Source organism: Protobothrops mucrosquamatus, unplaced genomic scaffold, assembly GCF_001527695.2.
Source record: "Protobothrops mucrosquamatus isolate PMUCROS unplaced genomic scaffold, P.Mucros_1.0 scaffold85, whole genome shotgun sequence".
In the NCBI taxonomy this organism is placed as follows: domain Eukaryota; kingdom Metazoa; phylum Chordata; class Lepidosauria; order Squamata; family Viperidae; genus Protobothrops; species Protobothrops mucrosquamatus.
Genome location: NW_015386462.1, coordinates 453,226 through 472,223, shown reverse-complemented (window position 1 = coordinate 472,223; position 18,998 = coordinate 453,226). Strand labels below are relative to the sequence as shown.

The 18,998-nt window shown below is 37.4% G+C and overlaps 1 protein-coding gene across 1 annotated transcript in view; it reads left to right on the top strand.

The window, feature by feature from the left end:
* Window positions 1-16,452, top strand: part of NUP107 (nucleoporin 107) — a 28,516-nt gene extending 12,064 nt beyond the window's left edge. Inside the window, exons 11-28 of the mRNA XM_015812464.1 lie at window positions 2,208-2,286; window positions 3,575-3,688; window positions 4,502-4,592; window positions 5,523-5,599; window positions 7,808-7,867; window positions 9,069-9,214; window positions 10,003-10,051; window positions 10,669-10,738; window positions 11,286-11,404; window positions 11,706-11,744; window positions 12,046-12,196; window positions 12,605-12,711; window positions 13,202-13,304; window positions 13,399-13,559; window positions 13,996-14,121; window positions 14,327-14,440; window positions 14,904-15,071; window positions 16,117-16,452. Of these exons, the coding sequence (XP_015667950.1) occupies window positions 2,208-2,286; window positions 3,575-3,688; window positions 4,502-4,592; window positions 5,523-5,599; window positions 7,808-7,867; window positions 9,069-9,214; window positions 10,003-10,051; window positions 10,669-10,738; window positions 11,286-11,404; window positions 11,706-11,744; window positions 12,046-12,196; window positions 12,605-12,711; window positions 13,202-13,304; window positions 13,399-13,559; window positions 13,996-14,121; window positions 14,327-14,440; window positions 14,904-15,071; window positions 16,117-16,224 (1,882 nt within the window). The 3' untranslated portion in view covers window positions 16,225-16,452. The remainder of the gene's footprint in view (window positions 1-2,207; window positions 2,287-3,574; window positions 3,689-4,501; window positions 4,593-5,522; window positions 5,600-7,807; window positions 7,868-9,068; window positions 9,215-10,002; window positions 10,052-10,668; window positions 10,739-11,285; window positions 11,405-11,705; window positions 11,745-12,045; window positions 12,197-12,604; window positions 12,712-13,201; window positions 13,305-13,398; window positions 13,560-13,995; window positions 14,122-14,326; window positions 14,441-14,903; window positions 15,072-16,116) is intronic.
* Window positions 16,453-18,998: the final 2,546 nt, after the last annotated feature.

Sequence of the window (18,998 nt, the reverse complement as noted above, 5' to 3'; positions counted from 1 at the left end):
TGAAAAATATTTCAAATAGTTGTTTTTTCTATAATTGTTGTTAGGTAATCCATATATTACAAGCATGTAAAACCCATGTCCTCTGTGCCAAATGTTGTGATAACCTCTTGTTTCCATAATTGGATTTTAATTTATAGTACATATTAAAACAGTATATATCGAACTGATAAAGGTTCATGAAATATTAAAATGTGTTATATCTCACACTATTGAGGTACATCACAAGTCTCTTCTCTTGTTTGGGTTTACCTTCAGCTATAGAAAAAGCAGCTACAAGAAGCTTGCATTTACTTTTATTTCAGGTATCTGTTGTCTTGGAATTGCAGAAGTAAGATGGCTTCTGCCATTTCTAAAAGGCACCAATATCTCTAGGTATATTTACTATTGTAGTAATATATTGGAAATTTTGTTCTGGCATAAATTATGTTTTTATATGATATGTTAATGTTGTTTTGAACTGATATTGAATGTATTCCTATTTAAATAGATAAATATGCTCGTAATTTTATTTATTTATTTAAATTTATTGGAATTTACTACCAGTGGAGACTGGACAGCGCACAAAACTAAAGACATAAAAGCAACTAAAGTTATTAAATTAGCAGGCAAGCTGGGCTAAAATAGTGTAATAACTAAGCCCACAAAAGAAAACGGGCCATTAAACAAATAGCAAGCATCAACCCCTGGTCTGGGACCAAAGCCCAGTTTTCAAAGCCTTCTGGAACCCAAGAGAAAGAGACAAGTTCTTCTCTTTGGGAGGATGCTGTTTCAGAGGGTGAGGGCTGCAACAGAGAAGGAATGTTCTTAAGTTCCACAATATGTAAAGGAGGGGACCTGGAGTGCACCCACTTTGCTGGAAGGTACTGGAAAGGCAGAAACAATTGGAGACAAACTGTCTTCTGTCTATCCCAGTGGTTCTCAACCTGTGGGTCGGGACCCCATTTGGGGTCGATCGACCATTTCATGGGGTCGCCAAGCAAGGCTGTCCGCCATTTTTTTTGTCCACCATTTTTTCCCCCCTTTTCTGGCGGGTGCCTTACCTCCCTTGAGCTGGGCCAGCTGGTGGTTGGCCTGCTCCGTCTCTGCTGCTTGCCAGCTATGCCTCGGCCGGCACAGGGGACGGAACCACGCATGCGCGGCGCTCCCGGGCAGGGAAAGTCCTCGACTTACGACCGGTTGGGTAGTCCTCGACTTACGACCGGTTTAGTCCTCGACTTACGACCGGTTTAGTCCTCGACTTATGACCGGTTTAGTCCTCGACTTACGACCGGTTGGGGTCACAGCATTAAAAAGGTTGAGAACCACTTGTCTATCCAGACCCTATGATCTACATGTCATATGAGGATGTAGATCTATGAGGAGCCTATAAGTTGATTTTATATGCCACTATAAGAGGAAGTATGAGATAGTTGCTCTACTGCCAGAAAGTAGGTTGTAGTAATAAGCCATATATGAGTGAAAAATTATTTGAGTTCTGGTAAATGAGTTCAGAGCAAATGTGTCTCTGAAGCAATTTAGGCTGGTTTATAAAGAAGATTTTGTCATTCTAAACAAAAGGAGCTATATATTGATAGAGGAAAATATTCGTAGCTCAGGGTTGAAATGAGGGATCCTTGGTGCTCTCTGAACTTGGCTGTTTTCTTGCAGACATTTCGTTACCCAAACTAGGTAACATTATCACTGCCAACAGGGAGTGGGGTTTGCTCTCAGTTTATATTCTAGTGGCTTGCCCTGTCGTTGTTGGTGGGAGTGGTGTTGGTGGTTCTTTGGTTGGGCTGTTTACTATTAGCTTGTTTGGCAGTTCCTCGATTGGGGTATTGTTTGCTTCTTAATTGTTGGTCTGATGTTAATTTTGGTGTCAATCTGTGCTCATCTGGGTGTTGATTGCTGGTGATGTATTTTGGTCTTTTTGTTTTGTTTATGGAGCTATATACTGTATATATCCAATATAAATCTCTGTGTGGGAACAGTATCTGGAAAGAGAAGGTATCACAATTGCAATTTAAAATATATAAACATGAAAAGGTTGTGGAAAATAAGTACATTATTGCCTTAAAGGCTAAGGATAGATAGGTGATAGTGGATGTAATAAAGCCATCCTGACATTCATTTGGCTGTTTGGATATGAGCTATTGAAATGTAACCCTACATAACTATTAACATTAGAATATTTAATTAGTAAATGCTGTTGATGATTTTTTTTTTAGGGAGAATACATTACACATTTTGAAACAGCGGCAATTAAACACATTCACTGGGAGTTTACGTCCATTAGTGACTGAAGTAGTAAGTATAACGCACCAATTCCAAACCTTAAATATCTAAATAAAATATTTACCCAACATTCTTACATAAAAATCAATTTGTTAAAGTACCATTACAGTAGACCAGTGGTGGCGAACCTATGGCACGGGTGCCAGAGGCGGCACTCGGAGCCCTCTCTGTGGGCACGTGCCGTTGCCCCAGCTTTGCCTCCCCCCGTGACCCCCTCCTCCAGCAGTCCCCCTGAAGGAGACTCGCCCTCAAGCGTGGCCCACACGGAGAAGCGCAGCCAAGGACATGGCAGCCAGGCAGTGTAGTCAAGACTCTGCCCTCACACCCCATCATGCAGTTGATGCTGCAGGGCACAGGCAGAGGGTGTGGCTGCCATAGCGCTGCTGGGCTGCCTGGGCAATCTGCAGTGGGCCCTGGAGGCGGTGAGTGGTCCTGTGGGCAGGCGGGGCGGGGGATGGGGGGCAGAGCAGGGGCAGGCAGGGTGAGTGTAGCGGGGCAGGGCCAGTTTTTGGGCACTCGGTCTCTAAAAGGTTCGCCATCACTGCAACAGACAATATTTTATTGTCAGCTTTAATACACATTCAAATTGAATAGATTAGTCATTATGAGGAATAATTAAATGTATTAGTAGTAATAAGATATAATAAGGAAATGAAAGAAAAATTAGAGTGTAAACCAGAATAGAATGGAAGGTGTACAGAAAGTTAATTCAAAAGAATAAGACTGTTGAGCTAGAAAAAATAGTTAATTGGAGCAACTAATAGTAATAAGGAAACAATAGGATCTGAAGGTTTAATAACTAAAACTTAGTCATGGATATATATGTTAAAGAAATCAGTTACCTTTAAATGACTTGTTCTGAATATTATGCTCCATTAACAAATCTCTTTAACTATTTGTATTTAAATATTAATTGAATAATTAATCACAGTTTTTGTTTGAAGAGAATCCTTAGAAATATGTCAGGCTTTTTCCTGAATACCTTAAAAAAGAGTTTAAAAAAGATAGGCTAAGCATTATCTCTAAAGGAAAAACAATTTTAGGATAGAGAAGACTTAAAAGAAAGTAGTGATAGAACTGAATTTTTGATACATGAGTATTAGTAATTTTAGAGAAGGGAGAGAAGCAGGCATTGTAATGGATAAGTAAATTAATGACAAGGTTTTTAAATATCTTGTCTAATTTCTTAAAGAGTAGAATTGCAAGGTAATCCAGAGGACACTACTATATAGAATTGCCTACTGTTACTTTACCTTAAAAATCTGTTATATAAAAGAATCTGTTTGATTTCTATATTTAGGACCCAGATGCTCCAGTAAGACAGAAAATGCCACTTGATGATTTGGATCGTGAAGATGATACACGATTACTCAAGTTCCTTTTTACTCTCATTAGAGCAGGAATGACAGATGAGGTGAGCCAATGGAATTTTATATTTTCCTTTAAGCCAGTTGGGTGTGGTAGTTAAAGACCAGGCTGGAAACCAGGAGACTATGAGTTCTAGTCCTGCCTTAGGCATGAAAGATGGATGGATAGCTTTGCTATAATCAGTCTCTCAGTCCAACCTATGTCATAGGGATGTTATTGTGGGGAAAATGGGAGGAGGAAGAAGTATTAGGTATGGTCACTTTGAGTTATTTATAAAATAATAAAGGCGGAATAACAATTTTTAAACATACACAAATATAAAATTGCCTCAGATACAAAATTATGCAAATAGCTATAGAATCATAGTTACTTTGCAGTAATGGCATTATTTCTTCAGTGGAATTGTGAATTTGTGTCATAAACAGTATCTGTGAAATAATAAAAAGCTTTTGTTGCTTAACAATATTAACTAATTTGTAAGCTACCTAGAGTCATCTTGTAAGGGAAATGGATGGCATAGAAATTTAATAAATAAATATATGCAAATTAACAACATTCAATTCCTTAAGCAACTAGAAAAATTTTAATTGGCAAAAATCACATAATATTTTGTTTGTTAATTACATAAAAAGCTTGCAGTTCACATTTTAAACTGCATTAATCCTTGGTGAATTGACCAGAACGTTGAATAATAGGACTTGTTTCTTTGATTGAGTAGATGTGAACCATGATAATTTTAGAGTAAATGTACAAACAAAAGTTTGTTAAAAATGAAGACCTAGTATTCTATTTTGATACAGATTACCATATGTTATTTAGAAATGATTTCTAGCAAAATCTTTCTTTCTCCTGGATTCAGGCCCAAAGACTCTGCAAAAGGTGTGGCCAGGCGTGGAGAGCTGCAACACTTGAAGGGTGGAAACTGTATCACGATCCTAACATGAATGGAGGTATTGAAGTGAAAAATGGCATAAGCACATATAGAACAAAGCATGTCAAGGTTCACCATTTTGTTTCTTTATTTTAACATGTTTTTCCTTAGCTATTTTCTACAACTGTGCACTTGGAAAGGAAAAAGTATTTATTTCAGTTCATCCAAGGTTACATATTCATAAAATAAAGTTAACAAGTATAATGTAAAGTCGTTAATTATAATAGAAATAAAAGAGTCAATCTAGCCTTATCTCAGAATTTTCCTTGATATAAAGCAGAGGTCCCCAACTTTTTGGGCACCAGGGACCAGTTCTGTGGAGAAAGGTTTTTCCGCAGACCAGAGAGTGCATGGTTTTGTGTTCTGCCTGCATCCGCGGATGGGGCTTTGCTTGTTTGTGCGGCCCAGTTGCTGGCATGCTGCGGCTCGGTACTAATCCACGGACTGGGGGTTGGGGACCCCTAATATAAAGAGTCCAGATTTCTTACTTGCCATGTTTCTTAAAGATTTATCACAGTTTCCAGGCACTGCCTGCTTCAAATTTAATATCTCAGTAACAATTTGAAGGATCCATAATCAGCTGTATACTTTCTGCCTCCCTCCTTTCCTTTTACATTTAATTTAGAGAACACTTTCCTAGTTTGGTGCAACCTCAGTTACTGCATCCAAAATGAAAGTCTATAATTTTAAATAATAAATAATAAAAATTAAGAGGTGGGCTTCTAGCTTGGTTTTAAAATGCTCATTTAACCAAGAATTTGGATGTAACCATAGACTAGAGAGATTATGCAAAAACTGAGATGATTTGACTAGACAACTATTAAAGCTGTATTGTCCCGGAGCTTTCTTATATGACATTATATGAATTTTTCTGGGGTTGAGGGAGACAGGTTGCCTTTTCAGAATGCTTCATGTTACACCACTGCATAAAATTACTTCTTACAAACAGGGCAAGAGCTAGAGCCAGTAGAAGGAAACCCATACAGGTGCATTTGGAAAATAAGTTGCTGGCGACTTGCAGAAAAAGTAAGAAACTTACAAATCTTCTACCATTCACTTCTAATATTGCCAGTAGTAGTATAAGCATATCTTTGGTATGACTTTTATAATTATGTGAATGTAAGAGTATTTTTGCACGCCTTCTGCAATACTTGGAGCATCTCATCCCAGGGTTAAAACTTTTCATAATTAAATGTTGTATGCTCTCCTCCTGTAGAGCATCTTTTCCCAATCATTTTTCTCCAGTTGTATGCAGCTCCCAGAATTCTCCAGCCAGCAGGCACCAGGTTGGTGGAGGTCATGTACAATCTTGTTGCACATTTCATAGAATGAATCAAATGTTCTTATTTCTTGTTTATCTGAATAAAATATAGCAAAATTAAAATAATCTTAATAAGGTTGGAATTGTATAGTTTATTATGCATACTGGTTTTCCTAGGATGGGAAGCAGGTGATGGCAGAGTACATAGAAGTATGGAGCTTCTTTTGGAGAATGGTAGTTCTGGCCATTGTAGGGAAATCTGATGACTAGATCAGGGCTTTTTAACCGGTGGTATGCGTACCACTTGTACGTTACCACATGGCAGGTGGTACGCGATTGCTAGCCAAGTGAAGCAGGGGAGGGCAATGAGCCGAAATGAGCCAAGCCTGAGGGAGAGGCAGCTGTAGCTGCAGGACTGTCTGGGCTCAGCAGAAGCCCCAGGAGCCAGCAGGGCTCCAGCTGATTGGCTCCAGCTGATTGGCACTTCCAGCAGCAGCTCCGAGCTGGAGGTGAACTGAAGAAAAGGGGGAAGAGAGGAGAGGCTATAAAAGAACGTGGTTTGGGTGGGGGAAGAGGAAAAAAGACAACAGGAAAGGTTTAATCTCTTTAAACAAATGTAATTAGTTTTACCCCCTTTAATTGAGTCTGTCTGTGGCTTTTAGAAAGTTTTATTTGAAGGTAAACAGGCTTAAGTTAAAGCTAAAGCTTTTCAAAATTTTTGGAGCCTTTCAGTCTAGAATTGCAACATTGTGACACATGACACGCCTGAGAAAGCTTAAAGAGATAAAAAAAACCGGAGTTTGTGTTTCTTTATTTTCTTGCTTTGCACTTGATTCCTGTGTCTTTAAGGGTACAGGGAAGGGATTGTGGGGGTGCATTCTTACTACACTGTGGAACAGCTCAGAAGCCACTTTAAGACCTGCGGACTTGAACTCCCAGAATTCCTCAACCAGCCATGAGGGCTGAGGAATTCTGGGAGTTGAAGTCCACAAGTCTTAAAAATGCCAAGTTTGAAGACCCCTGAACTAGCTGGTAGTGGTGCATATTAATAAACATGGATAAATTCATCATACATTTGTCAGTGCAAAGGGAAAGTGATTCAGCAAAGGAACAGCCACCGAAGAAATTAAAACTGGTACTTTTTTCTTTTTCTCTACAGTTTGTAATATTTTATTAGATTATAGAATAAAATACAAAAATACAAAAACAAATAGTAGGACACAGTGGGGAGGAAAAAGGGGGGAAAAGTGAGAGGGAGAAGGGAAAAAGAACAGACTTCCTCTCTTGCAGTAGAAGGAAGCATTAACATTGAACCTCAACTTTTTTACTTTTCCATAATATTATAAACTAGCCATTTCTATAACAACAAATGAATCTAATCAGTAAAACCCAAAATCCCCCCTTTTTTTAAGCCTGAGCAGGGGGTTGGACTCGATGACCTCCAAGGTCCCTTCCAATTTTATTATTATTATTAATATTAATATTAATATTAATTATTAAGTTTTTGACACCTTGCTTGTCCTAACAGTGGTACAATCTGTGAAAAGGTTTAAAAGCCCTGGACTAGATGAGCCCTGATGCATTGCAATATTTCACTAATTAGCATCAGCCTGAGCATCGGCCCTGTTCTCAGAATAATGTTCATTCACTATATTGGCATTGGTTGAGTAATTGTTTAACCATATAACTTTTCACAAGACAAGTGGATGAAATAGAACTTAGGCATATTGCCTTAAATTTCAGTCTTTACTTGGCCTTGTTTTTTTTTTTTTTCATGCAAGCCCCAATCTTAGGGATTTCATATTTTGGCAGGACAAATACATCCTCTTACGTTATCTTACCGACAGAAACTGCTTAGGCTATTTTATTGTTTTGGTTGCTTCATATGTGATTGAATGCCATGCTTTAGTAATAATATTATATTTCTTAAATATAATGACATCAAACAATATTTATGAATTGAATATTTTTAGGAACAGTTTGACAAGTATGAGAGAGCAATCTATGCAGCACTTAGTGGGAATCTCAAACAGGTATGATATGGTTTTTTTTAGTAACGTTGGAAATGTTGAACACTTTGCTATCATTCTGAGGCATATAATGGAATTGCAAGCCAGAGATTCTACAAATAAAAAGTAGCATAGTTGTAGCTCCTGAAGCTTACAAGCAAGGCCATTCAAGTAATCCTCAAGATGGAGCCTACCCATTACAATTGCATGTCATGACAGTCATTAAGCAAAACCACTTCATTTAATGACCCCACTTCTTGCTCTCTCTGATGCAAACGTTAAACAAACAGAGTCGTTTAACAAAGCATCGGGCGCCTTGGGGGTAGGGGAGGCCCAGAGAAGCATACATAGGCTCAGGATTGGCTGCTCTAGGACTCCCAAGGTTACCCTCAGCTTCATAAACTATATTGAAAAATGAAGCCTTCTTAAAAAAATAATAATTTGACGATGTTGCGAGAATAGAGCCTGTTGTAAAACAGGAGTTTTGGATTGGGTGTCTCTATCAGAAGCTAAAAAAAACCAGAGAGATAAGTTGGGTGTTGCTGGTACCCTGGAATAGGCTTGAATTCTGCAAGTCCTTGGGTGGGATCTCCCCTTGTTAACTGGAGGCTTGCAAATTCCGAATGCCCTGACCCCCCCCCCCTTTGCTGGATGGGAAGGAAGCTGGTGGCTTGCAAGCTAAAGCTGATTTGCACTCACTATAACCGTTTGATCTCTATTGGATAGATGAGTGGTTGCAGAGAGCCATTGGAATGGGATGGGTGGGTGGGTGGGTGAGTGAGTGTTGCAGCATCCTTGCAGTCAGTCATAAGAGTGAATGACTGCGGGGATTCTATAACTCTCACAACTTTAAAACCAGGTCGCAAGTAGTTTTGGAGAATCTGTCTTAACTTCGAACAGTCATTAAGCACCCTGTTGTAAGTCAAGGACTACCTCTATGTGATACTCTCTTTTGAGAAGAATCTTATCTTTAACAATAAGTTGATTTGTTTGAAATTAATTGTAACTAATATTAACTGTAGTTGACAAGAATTTCCAGGTCCTCCTCTCTAGTCATGCTTATGGGGAGAAGAAATATTAAAATTAAAGTTTGCTGCAATTCATTCTCATTGCGTGTGTCAATAGTTCATAGTTAAATAGGGCTAGCTTGGGTTGTTTTAATATTATACTTTCTCCAAAACTTCAATTTGCTGGGTTTTTATTTGCTTTCTTTGTAACTTTAAAGCTTCTTCCAGTTTGCGATACCTGGGAAGATGCTGTTTGGGCATACTTCAGGGTCATGGTAGACACGCTTGTTGAACAGGAAATCCGTTCTACTGTAATGAACACAGAGGAGAAGGAAGAACTCCCCAGAGAATATTTGGAAACAAAGTGAGTTGTTAATAATAACAATAATAATAATAATAATAATAATAATAATAATAATAACAACAACAACAACAACAACAACAACAAAAGTTGGAAGGGACCTTGGAGGTCATCTAGTCCAACCCCCTGCTCAGGCAGGAAACCCTATACCATTTCAGACAAATGGCTGTCCAGTCTATTCTTAAAAATCTCCAGTGTTGGAGCATTTACCGCTTCTAGAGGCAGGTTGTTCCACTGATTAATTGTTGTAACTGTCAGGAAGTTTCTCCTTAGTTCTAGGTTGCTTCTCTCTTTGGTCAGTTTCCATCCGTTGCTTCTCGTCCTGCCTTCAGGCGCTTTGGAGAATAGCTTGACACCCTCTTCTTTGTGGCAGCCCCTGAGATATTGGAACACTGCTATCATGTCCCCCCTCGTCCTTCTCTTCATTAAACTAGACATACCCAATTCCAGCAACCGTTCCTTATATCCCTAATCATCTTTGTTGCTCTTCTCTGTACTCTTTCTAGAGTTTCAACCTTTTTTTTACATCGTGGTGACCAAAACTGGATGCAGTATTCCAAGTGTGGCCTTACCAAGACATTGTAAAGTGGTATTAATACTTCACGTGATCTTGATTCTATCCCTCTGTTAATGCAGCCTAGCACTGTGTTGGTTTTTTTGGCAGCTGCAGCACACTGCTGGCTCATATTTAAGTGATTGTTGTTTTTTGTTTGTTTAATAACTGCTCTGAAGTTTTGAAGGCAATGCTAACTGCCATTTTTCTTGCTTATATTTTTCTTCATTGTTTGAAGCTGGACTTTAGAAAAAGTATTTGAAGAACTTCAAGCAACAGACAAAAAGGTAAATCTGAGGCTTTTTCAGAATTAAAGGAATAGGTCATAACCTACTCTTATATGTATTTTCTCATAACTGAGTCTTGTAGGGACCTCAGGGACAAGCTTCCAAATAAAGTTGTAATAATGTATTCATTTACTTGGGAGAAAGACTTTGGGCATAATTCACTGAATATGAATAAATACATTGGATCATCCTGGTCTTAATCTGCAATAACAGATTTTTATTAGTCAAAAAGATTAAACTATTTTTAAAAAAAATCTGATGTAGTGATCACAACGTATTGTTTTATCATCATTTATACAATGGATGAGTTCACATATTTAAAACAGGATATTTAAATTGTATGTTGATAAGCTTGAACAAACCACTTGCACATCGAATTTGATCATAACAGATAGGTTTTTACACACCATTAAATCAGAACAAGCAAACCATCTGATGAATTTATAATGGAATATGAATCAGCCAGTAAATGTACCTTATTACTGCACAGAAATATTACCCTTCAGCATAACCATGCTGCAAAATAATCTTTTTCAAAGATGCCTAAATATCCTGGTTACAAATAATTTTCTATGATTATATGTTATGACTTCATAAATATATAAATTGTTTTTCAGAGAGTTTTGGAAGAGAATCAAGAGCACTATCATATGATTCAAAAGTTTGTTATCCTAGGATATGTGGATGGTAAGTTTTGCACTAGGTCTTTTTTCATTCTCAGTTCCCTGTGTTTTTAGTAGTGCTGTTATAGAGTAGCCATAGTTAAAATGCTTTAAGAATTTAGTTACTTATTCTCTGCAGAAAAGATGGGTAAGAAAGAAAAATCTAGTTATTTCAAATGTTTATAGATGGAGGAGGGGGATGCAGTTGATACATAAAAGAGGCACTTGTGACTATGTTGCCTTTTGAAACATTAGATTAAAGGTATGTAACTTGGTGCCTCCAAACATCCTTGGGTGCCCATAAGATTTTTTAAATTAAAATTAGTTTCATACTTTAAAGTGCCAACATCTTTATTTAACTGCTTAATCAAAGCACATAGAAAATAAAAATGTAGAAGGCTTCAGCCTACTGCTTTTTTGGAAATATGTTTTCCTGTTCTGCTGTGATAAACTTGGCTGAGAATAATGGGTATATCCCAGATGAATAGAGGAGCTAATGGGGGAAATTTAGTTTCTTTAGTTCTGCGATGGGCAGTTGTAATTATTTTATATTTCTTGCTACTATTTTTCAGGTCTTATGGATGAATTTTACAAATGGCTTTCCAAAGGCAGAAACATGCTCCCTGGGCATCTTCTTCGATTCATGACTCATCTCATTTTATTTTTCCGTACTTTGGGGCTTCAAACCAAAGTAAATGCATTTATTTATTCAGCCATTCTGAAAGTATATAAATTAGCAAAATAATTAGAAATAGAGTGTCACAGCTAACAAACAAAATCTTCTAAATGTGATCATAAAAAGTTACCATTCCTGTTCCAGTGATGTATCTTAAAATATGAGAACTAGTTGCAGAAAGCATTTTCATATCCCTTAAAATGGTAGCCAAATGACAGTTTTAATATTAATTACATATTATTATAATAGATTAAGGTTAACCTTATACCTTAATATAATTAGGCAATGATATTAAAGCATATGTTTTCCCATATAGGAGGAAGTATCAATTGATATTTTAAAGGCCTACATTCAGGTAAATCTGTTTCATTATTTGCACAAATGGAAACAATAAAGAGCAAAGATGTTACCTCTATTTATATAATTGCACATTTATGACCTTTTTTACATATGGAGTGTATCATCAAATTAGTTGAAAGAAGGCATTATTAGATTTTAATGGCACAGGTATACTGATGCATTGCTATTCACTCTACCTTTCAAGTAAGTGTAAATATATATGCATTTGTATCTATTGTGTTGTTTTACTGTTATATTTTAGATATTATAGTAATATTTATATTGTCTCCCAGAGTAGCATTTGTTTTCTTTTCCAGTGGTTAATATGTGAGAAGCACACTGATCTCATAGCATTTTACGTCAGCCACCTGCCTCAAGATGTAGCAGTTGCTCAGTATGCTGCATTCTTGGAAGATGTCATAGAGACCGAACAACGGCACCACTGTCTGGAGCTTGCCAAGGAAGCAGGTTAGAAAAAATGTGATGAATTGGACATGTTTTTAGGAAACATTTAACTCTTTCCCTGGTTGGCAGCTATTTGTAAATGGATGAATATGATTGTAATATTTCTAAACAGAATATGTATAATTCAGCTAGTCGAACCTTGAAATGTTAATAGTGGAAATGATTTTTATAATATTAGTTATTTAATGTGTCATAATGTCTACTTGGTTAAAAGATCTGCAGTGAAATTTTGCCTCCAAGAAATTACCATTGTAAATGAAGTAAATATTTCCATTTAAAGTTAAATTTCATCTCATAGAAAACTACTCAGTCAGTTTCAGTGTTTCTTTTTAATGCCATTTCTTATCCCCACAGATCTTATAAATCCCTCCTGCTCTTGGTATATAATCTTTGTTCTTTTTTTCAAAGCAGGTTTGGATGTTGCAACTATAACAAAAACAGTGGTTGAAAATATTTGCAAAAAAGATACTAGTGAGTTCTTCCATCATGATCTTGCAATAGAGACGGGCACAACAGAGGTGAGTGGTGGTACCTCATGTGCTCTGTCTCTAATATTAACCAGTATATCTGTGTACTTTTATCAGTTGCAGAAGCTTTTCCTCTATGATTTTGCATGCATAGCTTTTGCTTTTCTTCCAACAGCTTCTTGTCAATAAAAGTACCGTAATTGCAAAAGTAGCAATTGCTATAATAATTCATTGGATGCTTTGCATGTCTGGGTTCCAACCAACTGGCAAGCACTTCTTTTAAATGCTTTTAATGGCTCAAAATAGCAATCCTGATTCTAAATTTGTACACTGTTCTTGAAATGCGAAAAACTCAAGTATATCATTTAATATAAATTGTGATTAACTCTAAATATGTCAGGTACTTGTGATTCTCCAATAATGCACAATTAAAATATCTAGATTGTAACTAGTGTCTTAGCAAATCCCTTTTCTAGCCTTAAAAGCTAATTTAGTGCATTTGATTATCCTAGATATTAACACAGGATTTTTTTCCCTCCAGGATGATCACTTGAAGATTGATGTGATTGACTGGCTAGTATTTGATCCTGCTCAGAGAGCTGAAGCACTTAAGCAAAGCAATGCTATAATGAGAAAATTCTTAGGTACTGCAGTATTATCCATGATTTTGAAACTAAACAAATAAATAAAGCCTACTGGATCTGAAAGCAACTTATGTTCTTAAATAATATTTTATAGCATCTAAGAAGCATGAAGCAGCCACAGAAGTATTTCTAAAAATTCCACAAGACTCTATAGCTGAAATATACAATCAGTGGGAAGAACAAGGAATGGAGAGTCCACTTCCGGCTGAAGATGACAATGCTATTAGAGAACATTTATGTATTAGAGCACATCTGGTAAGAATGTAACTACGTTCCAAAGAGGACAACCTATCTGCTAATTCTAAAAATATGTTAGTGCTCTAATATTAGGTGTGAAAAATATACGCTGTTCAAATATGGAGTTTATTTTAATAAACAAGCTAATCCAGAGATCAGTGATAGTAGTAAAATCTTATTGCATTCTGAGATCGAATCTTATTTCAGATTAAGCCAAATTGAGTGGGTTCTGTTTTCTTTCTTTCTTTAAATAAGTTCAACTGAGTTGGATAGGCTTAGCTCTCTATTATCAACTAATGAGGGAGAGGGAACACAGAGTCTCTAACCTAGTTAGATGTTTAAAGTATCTGTTTAAATAGTCAAGGATAGAGATGTCAGAATTCATAAACGCATAACCTACATATTTCTAGATTTATGTATTTGATAATAACTACATACTTCCAATTCAACATAGGAAGCCCATGAAGCTTTTAATGAGTGGTTTAAACACATGAATTCAGTTCTACAGAAGCCAGGTCAGCTTTCACAAGCAAGTTTCACAGAAAAAGTTGCCCATGAACTTAAAGAGAAGAAATATGAGGTAAATATATATGAAAAAATGATTCATTCATAATATATTGAAATATAAATCTTATCCATAAATACCTTATCCATACGGATAAAGTGTGGATAAACTTATCAATATATTTCAGGCCAGCCATAACCAGAAATTTATACTAGGATTTTAACTTTTTTTTTTTTTCCTATATTGTCTCACATCTTTTTTTCTTATTATCTTTTTTCAGGTAGATTATGGCATTTGGAAAGGTCTTTTAGATGCTCTTACAGCTGATGTAAAAGAAAAAATGTATAACGTCTTATTGTTTATCGATGGAGGATGGATGGTTGATGTCAGAGAGGTTGGTTGATGTCAAATATGCATTTAAAGCTAGTCCTAGATAATAATAGAATAAAAGATAATGGAATAGCTGCATTTTTCCCACTAGGAAGCTGCTATGTAGTACTCAGAGTTTACTTCCTCTGGACTAACTCTTATTCTAAGTAATGATAATTACATAATTACATGAGAAACTGGAAACTAACCGTGTAAATAGTGCTGCACTTAAACAGAAATGAAATTGCAAGATCACATATGCTCTGATTTAAAATTATCTTCTATCTTACACTAAAGTGAAGGGGAAAATTTAATAGTCCTGTAGCCAGGTTAGTTTTTGTGGGTTAGAATTGGAAAAAATGCACAACTTAACATTTACTCACTTTTTCTCTAATTAAAAGTGGGTGAGTTTTCAAAGGTTGGGGTAGAGAGAGTTAAGATTATGTATAGGAGTTTGGCTTAATACATGTCTATACCTTTTCATCAAGGATACTGAAGATGACCCTGAACGTTCTCATCAAATGATCATGCTGCGAAAACTCTGCTTGCCAATGATGTGCTTCCTCCTTCATACAGTCTTGTACAGCACTGGCCAGTATCAGGAAGATTTAAGACTTGCTGACTTGATTGCCTCAGATAGGCACAAACTCTATATGGTAATGTCTATGGAGATTGTCAGTCATTCAGGTCATGGTTGTCCCAAAGGTGCTTTTTTCACGAGGCAACTAAGACTTTGTTTTTCTTGAAGATGTTTCACTTCTTATCCCAGAAGTTTCTTCAGCTCTGACTGGATGGTGGGGAATGGCAGGATTTAAACTCCTTGTAGACAGCTGGCCATTTGCATTCTTTTAGTGAGTCGTTCAAACCCCTGGAGACTTATCTGTGTCCTCAGGGTCACCTGAGTAGGGCAAATGGGTGTGGAGCCTTCTTGGAACTGTTGAAAGGATTGTGTTGTAGACTGGAGATAATAATAATAATAATAATAATAATAATGATGATGATGATGATGATGATGATGTTGTTGTTGCAAGGAACCTTGGAGGTCCTATCCCTCCCCCTCTGTTGAGAGAGGGCTGTTCAGTTTTGACATAGATGGCCTCTTTGACCCCTGTTTCAAACCAGCGGTCCTCTCTGTCCAGAATGTGGACTTTGCTGTCTTCAAAAGAGTGGCCTTTGTCTTTTAAATGCAGATGGACTGCTGAATCTTCTCCTGATGGGTTTGTTCTCTTATGTTGTGCCATGCATTTATGAAGTGGTTGTTTTGTTCCCCAATGTACAGATCTGCAAATGGCTCACTGCCTCATGAAAAAAGCACCTTTGGGTCTATATGGTAATATATTCTTTGGGCTGCTTTTTAATGCTCTGCTTCTCTCTTTAATTTCACTGTCCATGGTATTGTGTAGAAAATTCCAAAGATCAGAGACAAACTATTAAAAAGTATGAATAAGCTAGCTTTTCCAATTTTTAATAAAATATGAAATATAATTAAGCACTTGAATAAAATAGGATATTGGTAGGCTAACCACAAAAATGAATTGAATTACCATGCTGGTTGTTACAGAATCCAGAGAATTAAGAAGCGGAATGAATACTTCATTAAAATAGTTTTCTCTTTGATCACCAGATTTCCAGGCAAAGAAGATTGGATATTTTATCTCAAATTGTAGTTAAGCTTACATTTTTTTATTTCCTATCCTACAGGTATTTTCCAAGGAGGAACTCCAGAAACTCTTACAGAAGTTGAGAGAGTCTTCCCTCATGCTTCTGGATCAAGGTCTTGATCCTCTTGGATATGAAATTCAGTTTTAATTGCATTGTTCTAAGTAATACAAATAAAATTAATAATACAAATGAATATAAGATTTCGATCACAGATTCCTGGCCTCCATGAAATAGAGAACTTTTGGATTCAACCTCCATTATGTGGAAATATTTGAATATTACATTGGCATTGGCACACAGCAGTTTGGATTTTTTTATATTTAAAATAAAAAATTGCATGGATAACACTTTGTATTTTTCTCAATAAAATTGTAATAATTTTGTAATAAGGTTTATATTGCTTAAATGTAGGAAATAGTTTGCATCCATAAACCTGCCAGATTGTGAAGTGGCCTATAGATGTAACAAGGAAGTAATACAGGTAGTCCTCAGCCTAGAGCTTGTTATTTAATGACCAGAGTTAACAGCAGCATCAGAAAAGTGCTGTACGGCCAATAAAACACTTCTGGCCTTTATAAAACATCACACCACAGGGAGTCCTCTGCAGTCATATGACCACATTTTGGGTGTTTGGCAAACATTTATGGCCAATTCCCCACAGCCTCACAAAGGATTTCCCTTCCAGCCCCACAAAGGATATACCCTTCAGCTGCAGGAACAGCCAAACAGTCCCCTGAAGGATTTTCCCTCCATGCATGGAAGGGAGGGGAATCCCTTCAGTAGCCTGCAGGAATGGAGCTGAAATTCTTTAATAAGCAGATTTTTCACCCCATCTGCTTAGCAACCCAGGGAACTGCTTAACAAGTACCAGGTTTGCAGTCATTGACAAAGCATGTTTGGTTGCTACAATACAAAAAGGCTGCTAAGGAATTGGAAAGAGTGCAGACAACTGCAACAAAGATGACTTGAAGGCTAAATCCTATGAAGAGCAATTAAAAGAACTGAATATATTTAGCTTAAAGAATAGACCAAGGTGAGACATCATAACCATCTTCCAATATTTTGAGCGTTGTCACACGGAAAAGTGTAGATTTGTTTTCCATATGCCCAAGGTAGGACAAGAACTGATAATCCCTGACATCTTGCCACTCTTTAACTGATATACCCAAACTGGCTGGTGGCAAGGTCTGATGGGTGAGTGGCAATTGGCTAATCTGAAACCAAACCCAAAATCTGAAATCCCTTAATGGTGAGTAACGAAGGTCAGGGGAGCCACTCAGATGCCTACTGGAAATGTAGGGCTTGCTGAAGAACACTGGCTGACAGTGGGTGAGCCACCTTCCTCCCTGGAGGAAGATGGCCCTTGGGGATAGACTGCAGTGTAGAGCAGTGGTGCACTTTCCTCCCTGGTCTGAGGTTTCCTTGGTTCCCCCTGTATAGAATGTTCTCTGGCAACTTCCCAGAAATCAATGGGGATGCAAGCAGGAGGTGTGAACTCTTCTGAAGTCATGACAGCACCAAATGTCTCAGGAATTTAATTTAGCAAAGTTGTGGCTCGGGCCCATTACTCCCCTGGGATTGAAATTTGACAAACTCATTTCATTCCCTTCCAACTTTCCAAAGGAAAGTGATTGGGGAAGAAGTCACTCCTGCTCCTACTGCTTTTTTACTTGCCCAAGATTCTTTTTCTCCAGGTGAGGAAATATCTCTGAAAGGATTACCCAACGGGGATTGTTTTGTGTATTCATAAAGTCACCAGGAACTGAAGCGATTTTGCCTTTGTGCTGAGGAAAGTTAGCCCAGAGAAGGAAATATTAAAAGGGCAGAAAAATATATTTTTCCTCAAAGGGATTTTTAAAAGCAAACCCACTCTGACCTCAAATCTCTTTGCCCCAAGCAGGAACTAGCCCTATACAAATGCAGATGTAAAACTGTCAGGAAGGCTGGAGCCAGAAGACAAAGAAACTTAAAATCTGCATACCTCACCCAAACTCTAAGAGTCATTAGCCCAGCCCCAGGGAAGCAGGATATGACTTTTGGGACATAATAGGACTAACCCATTACCATCAAGTATACCAGAGAGGCACACCTAGACTCAGATCAGACTAGGTGACACAGGAAATAGCCTCAAAGTTCATGCCACAGGAACAGGAAACTATTCCAAACAAAAGGCTAGAGAGGGTATAAAAACCCCTTGCCCATGTGCTCAGCCCTTCTTTCCTCTGGTCTTTCCTGAAGAACCATCTTTCTGCTTTTTCAATAAACTGTTTGGGTGAAACATTGGAAATCAGATCCTTTAAGCCCAAGATGGAAAGGACCGTATACTGTTGTCATGTGTTCTCCATTGGCAGTGAAAACCTTGGAAGGAAAGTCCTGGATCCATTGGACCAGATTGAAAACAGCTGCACCTGCTGATCCAGTAACTTACAAGGTGAATAAAATTGACAAACCTTTAGTGCTAAAATTCACAAGAAATACACCCTGTTGAACCCTACCGGCAATGGGTTCTCAACACACGGTGTGAACATCAGACCTTGCTGAGACACTCCGGAAGCTGTCTCTCTACGCACGGTGGAAGAAATGAGGATTCTACAGATCATAATACATGTTGGTTATTTAATATGGGGAATATGCACACACATTCCTACACAAATCAGTGCAATGGTCACACAAGAGGTCACACTGCAAAAACCCTCTAATAGAAAACTATTAGGTACACACGAAGAAAGGACACAAACACAGGAAAATAAAAATTGCCAAAACTGCATTAAGATAACAAAACAAGGAAGCCAGATAACTAAGACTTTGATTTACTATACAATGAAACCAGAAGGATGCCAAGATAGCTCACCTAACACCTGTGCATACAATAGAACTACATATAAAGTTTGTAGAAAAGGAGCCCAAGATCAGTGTTATAA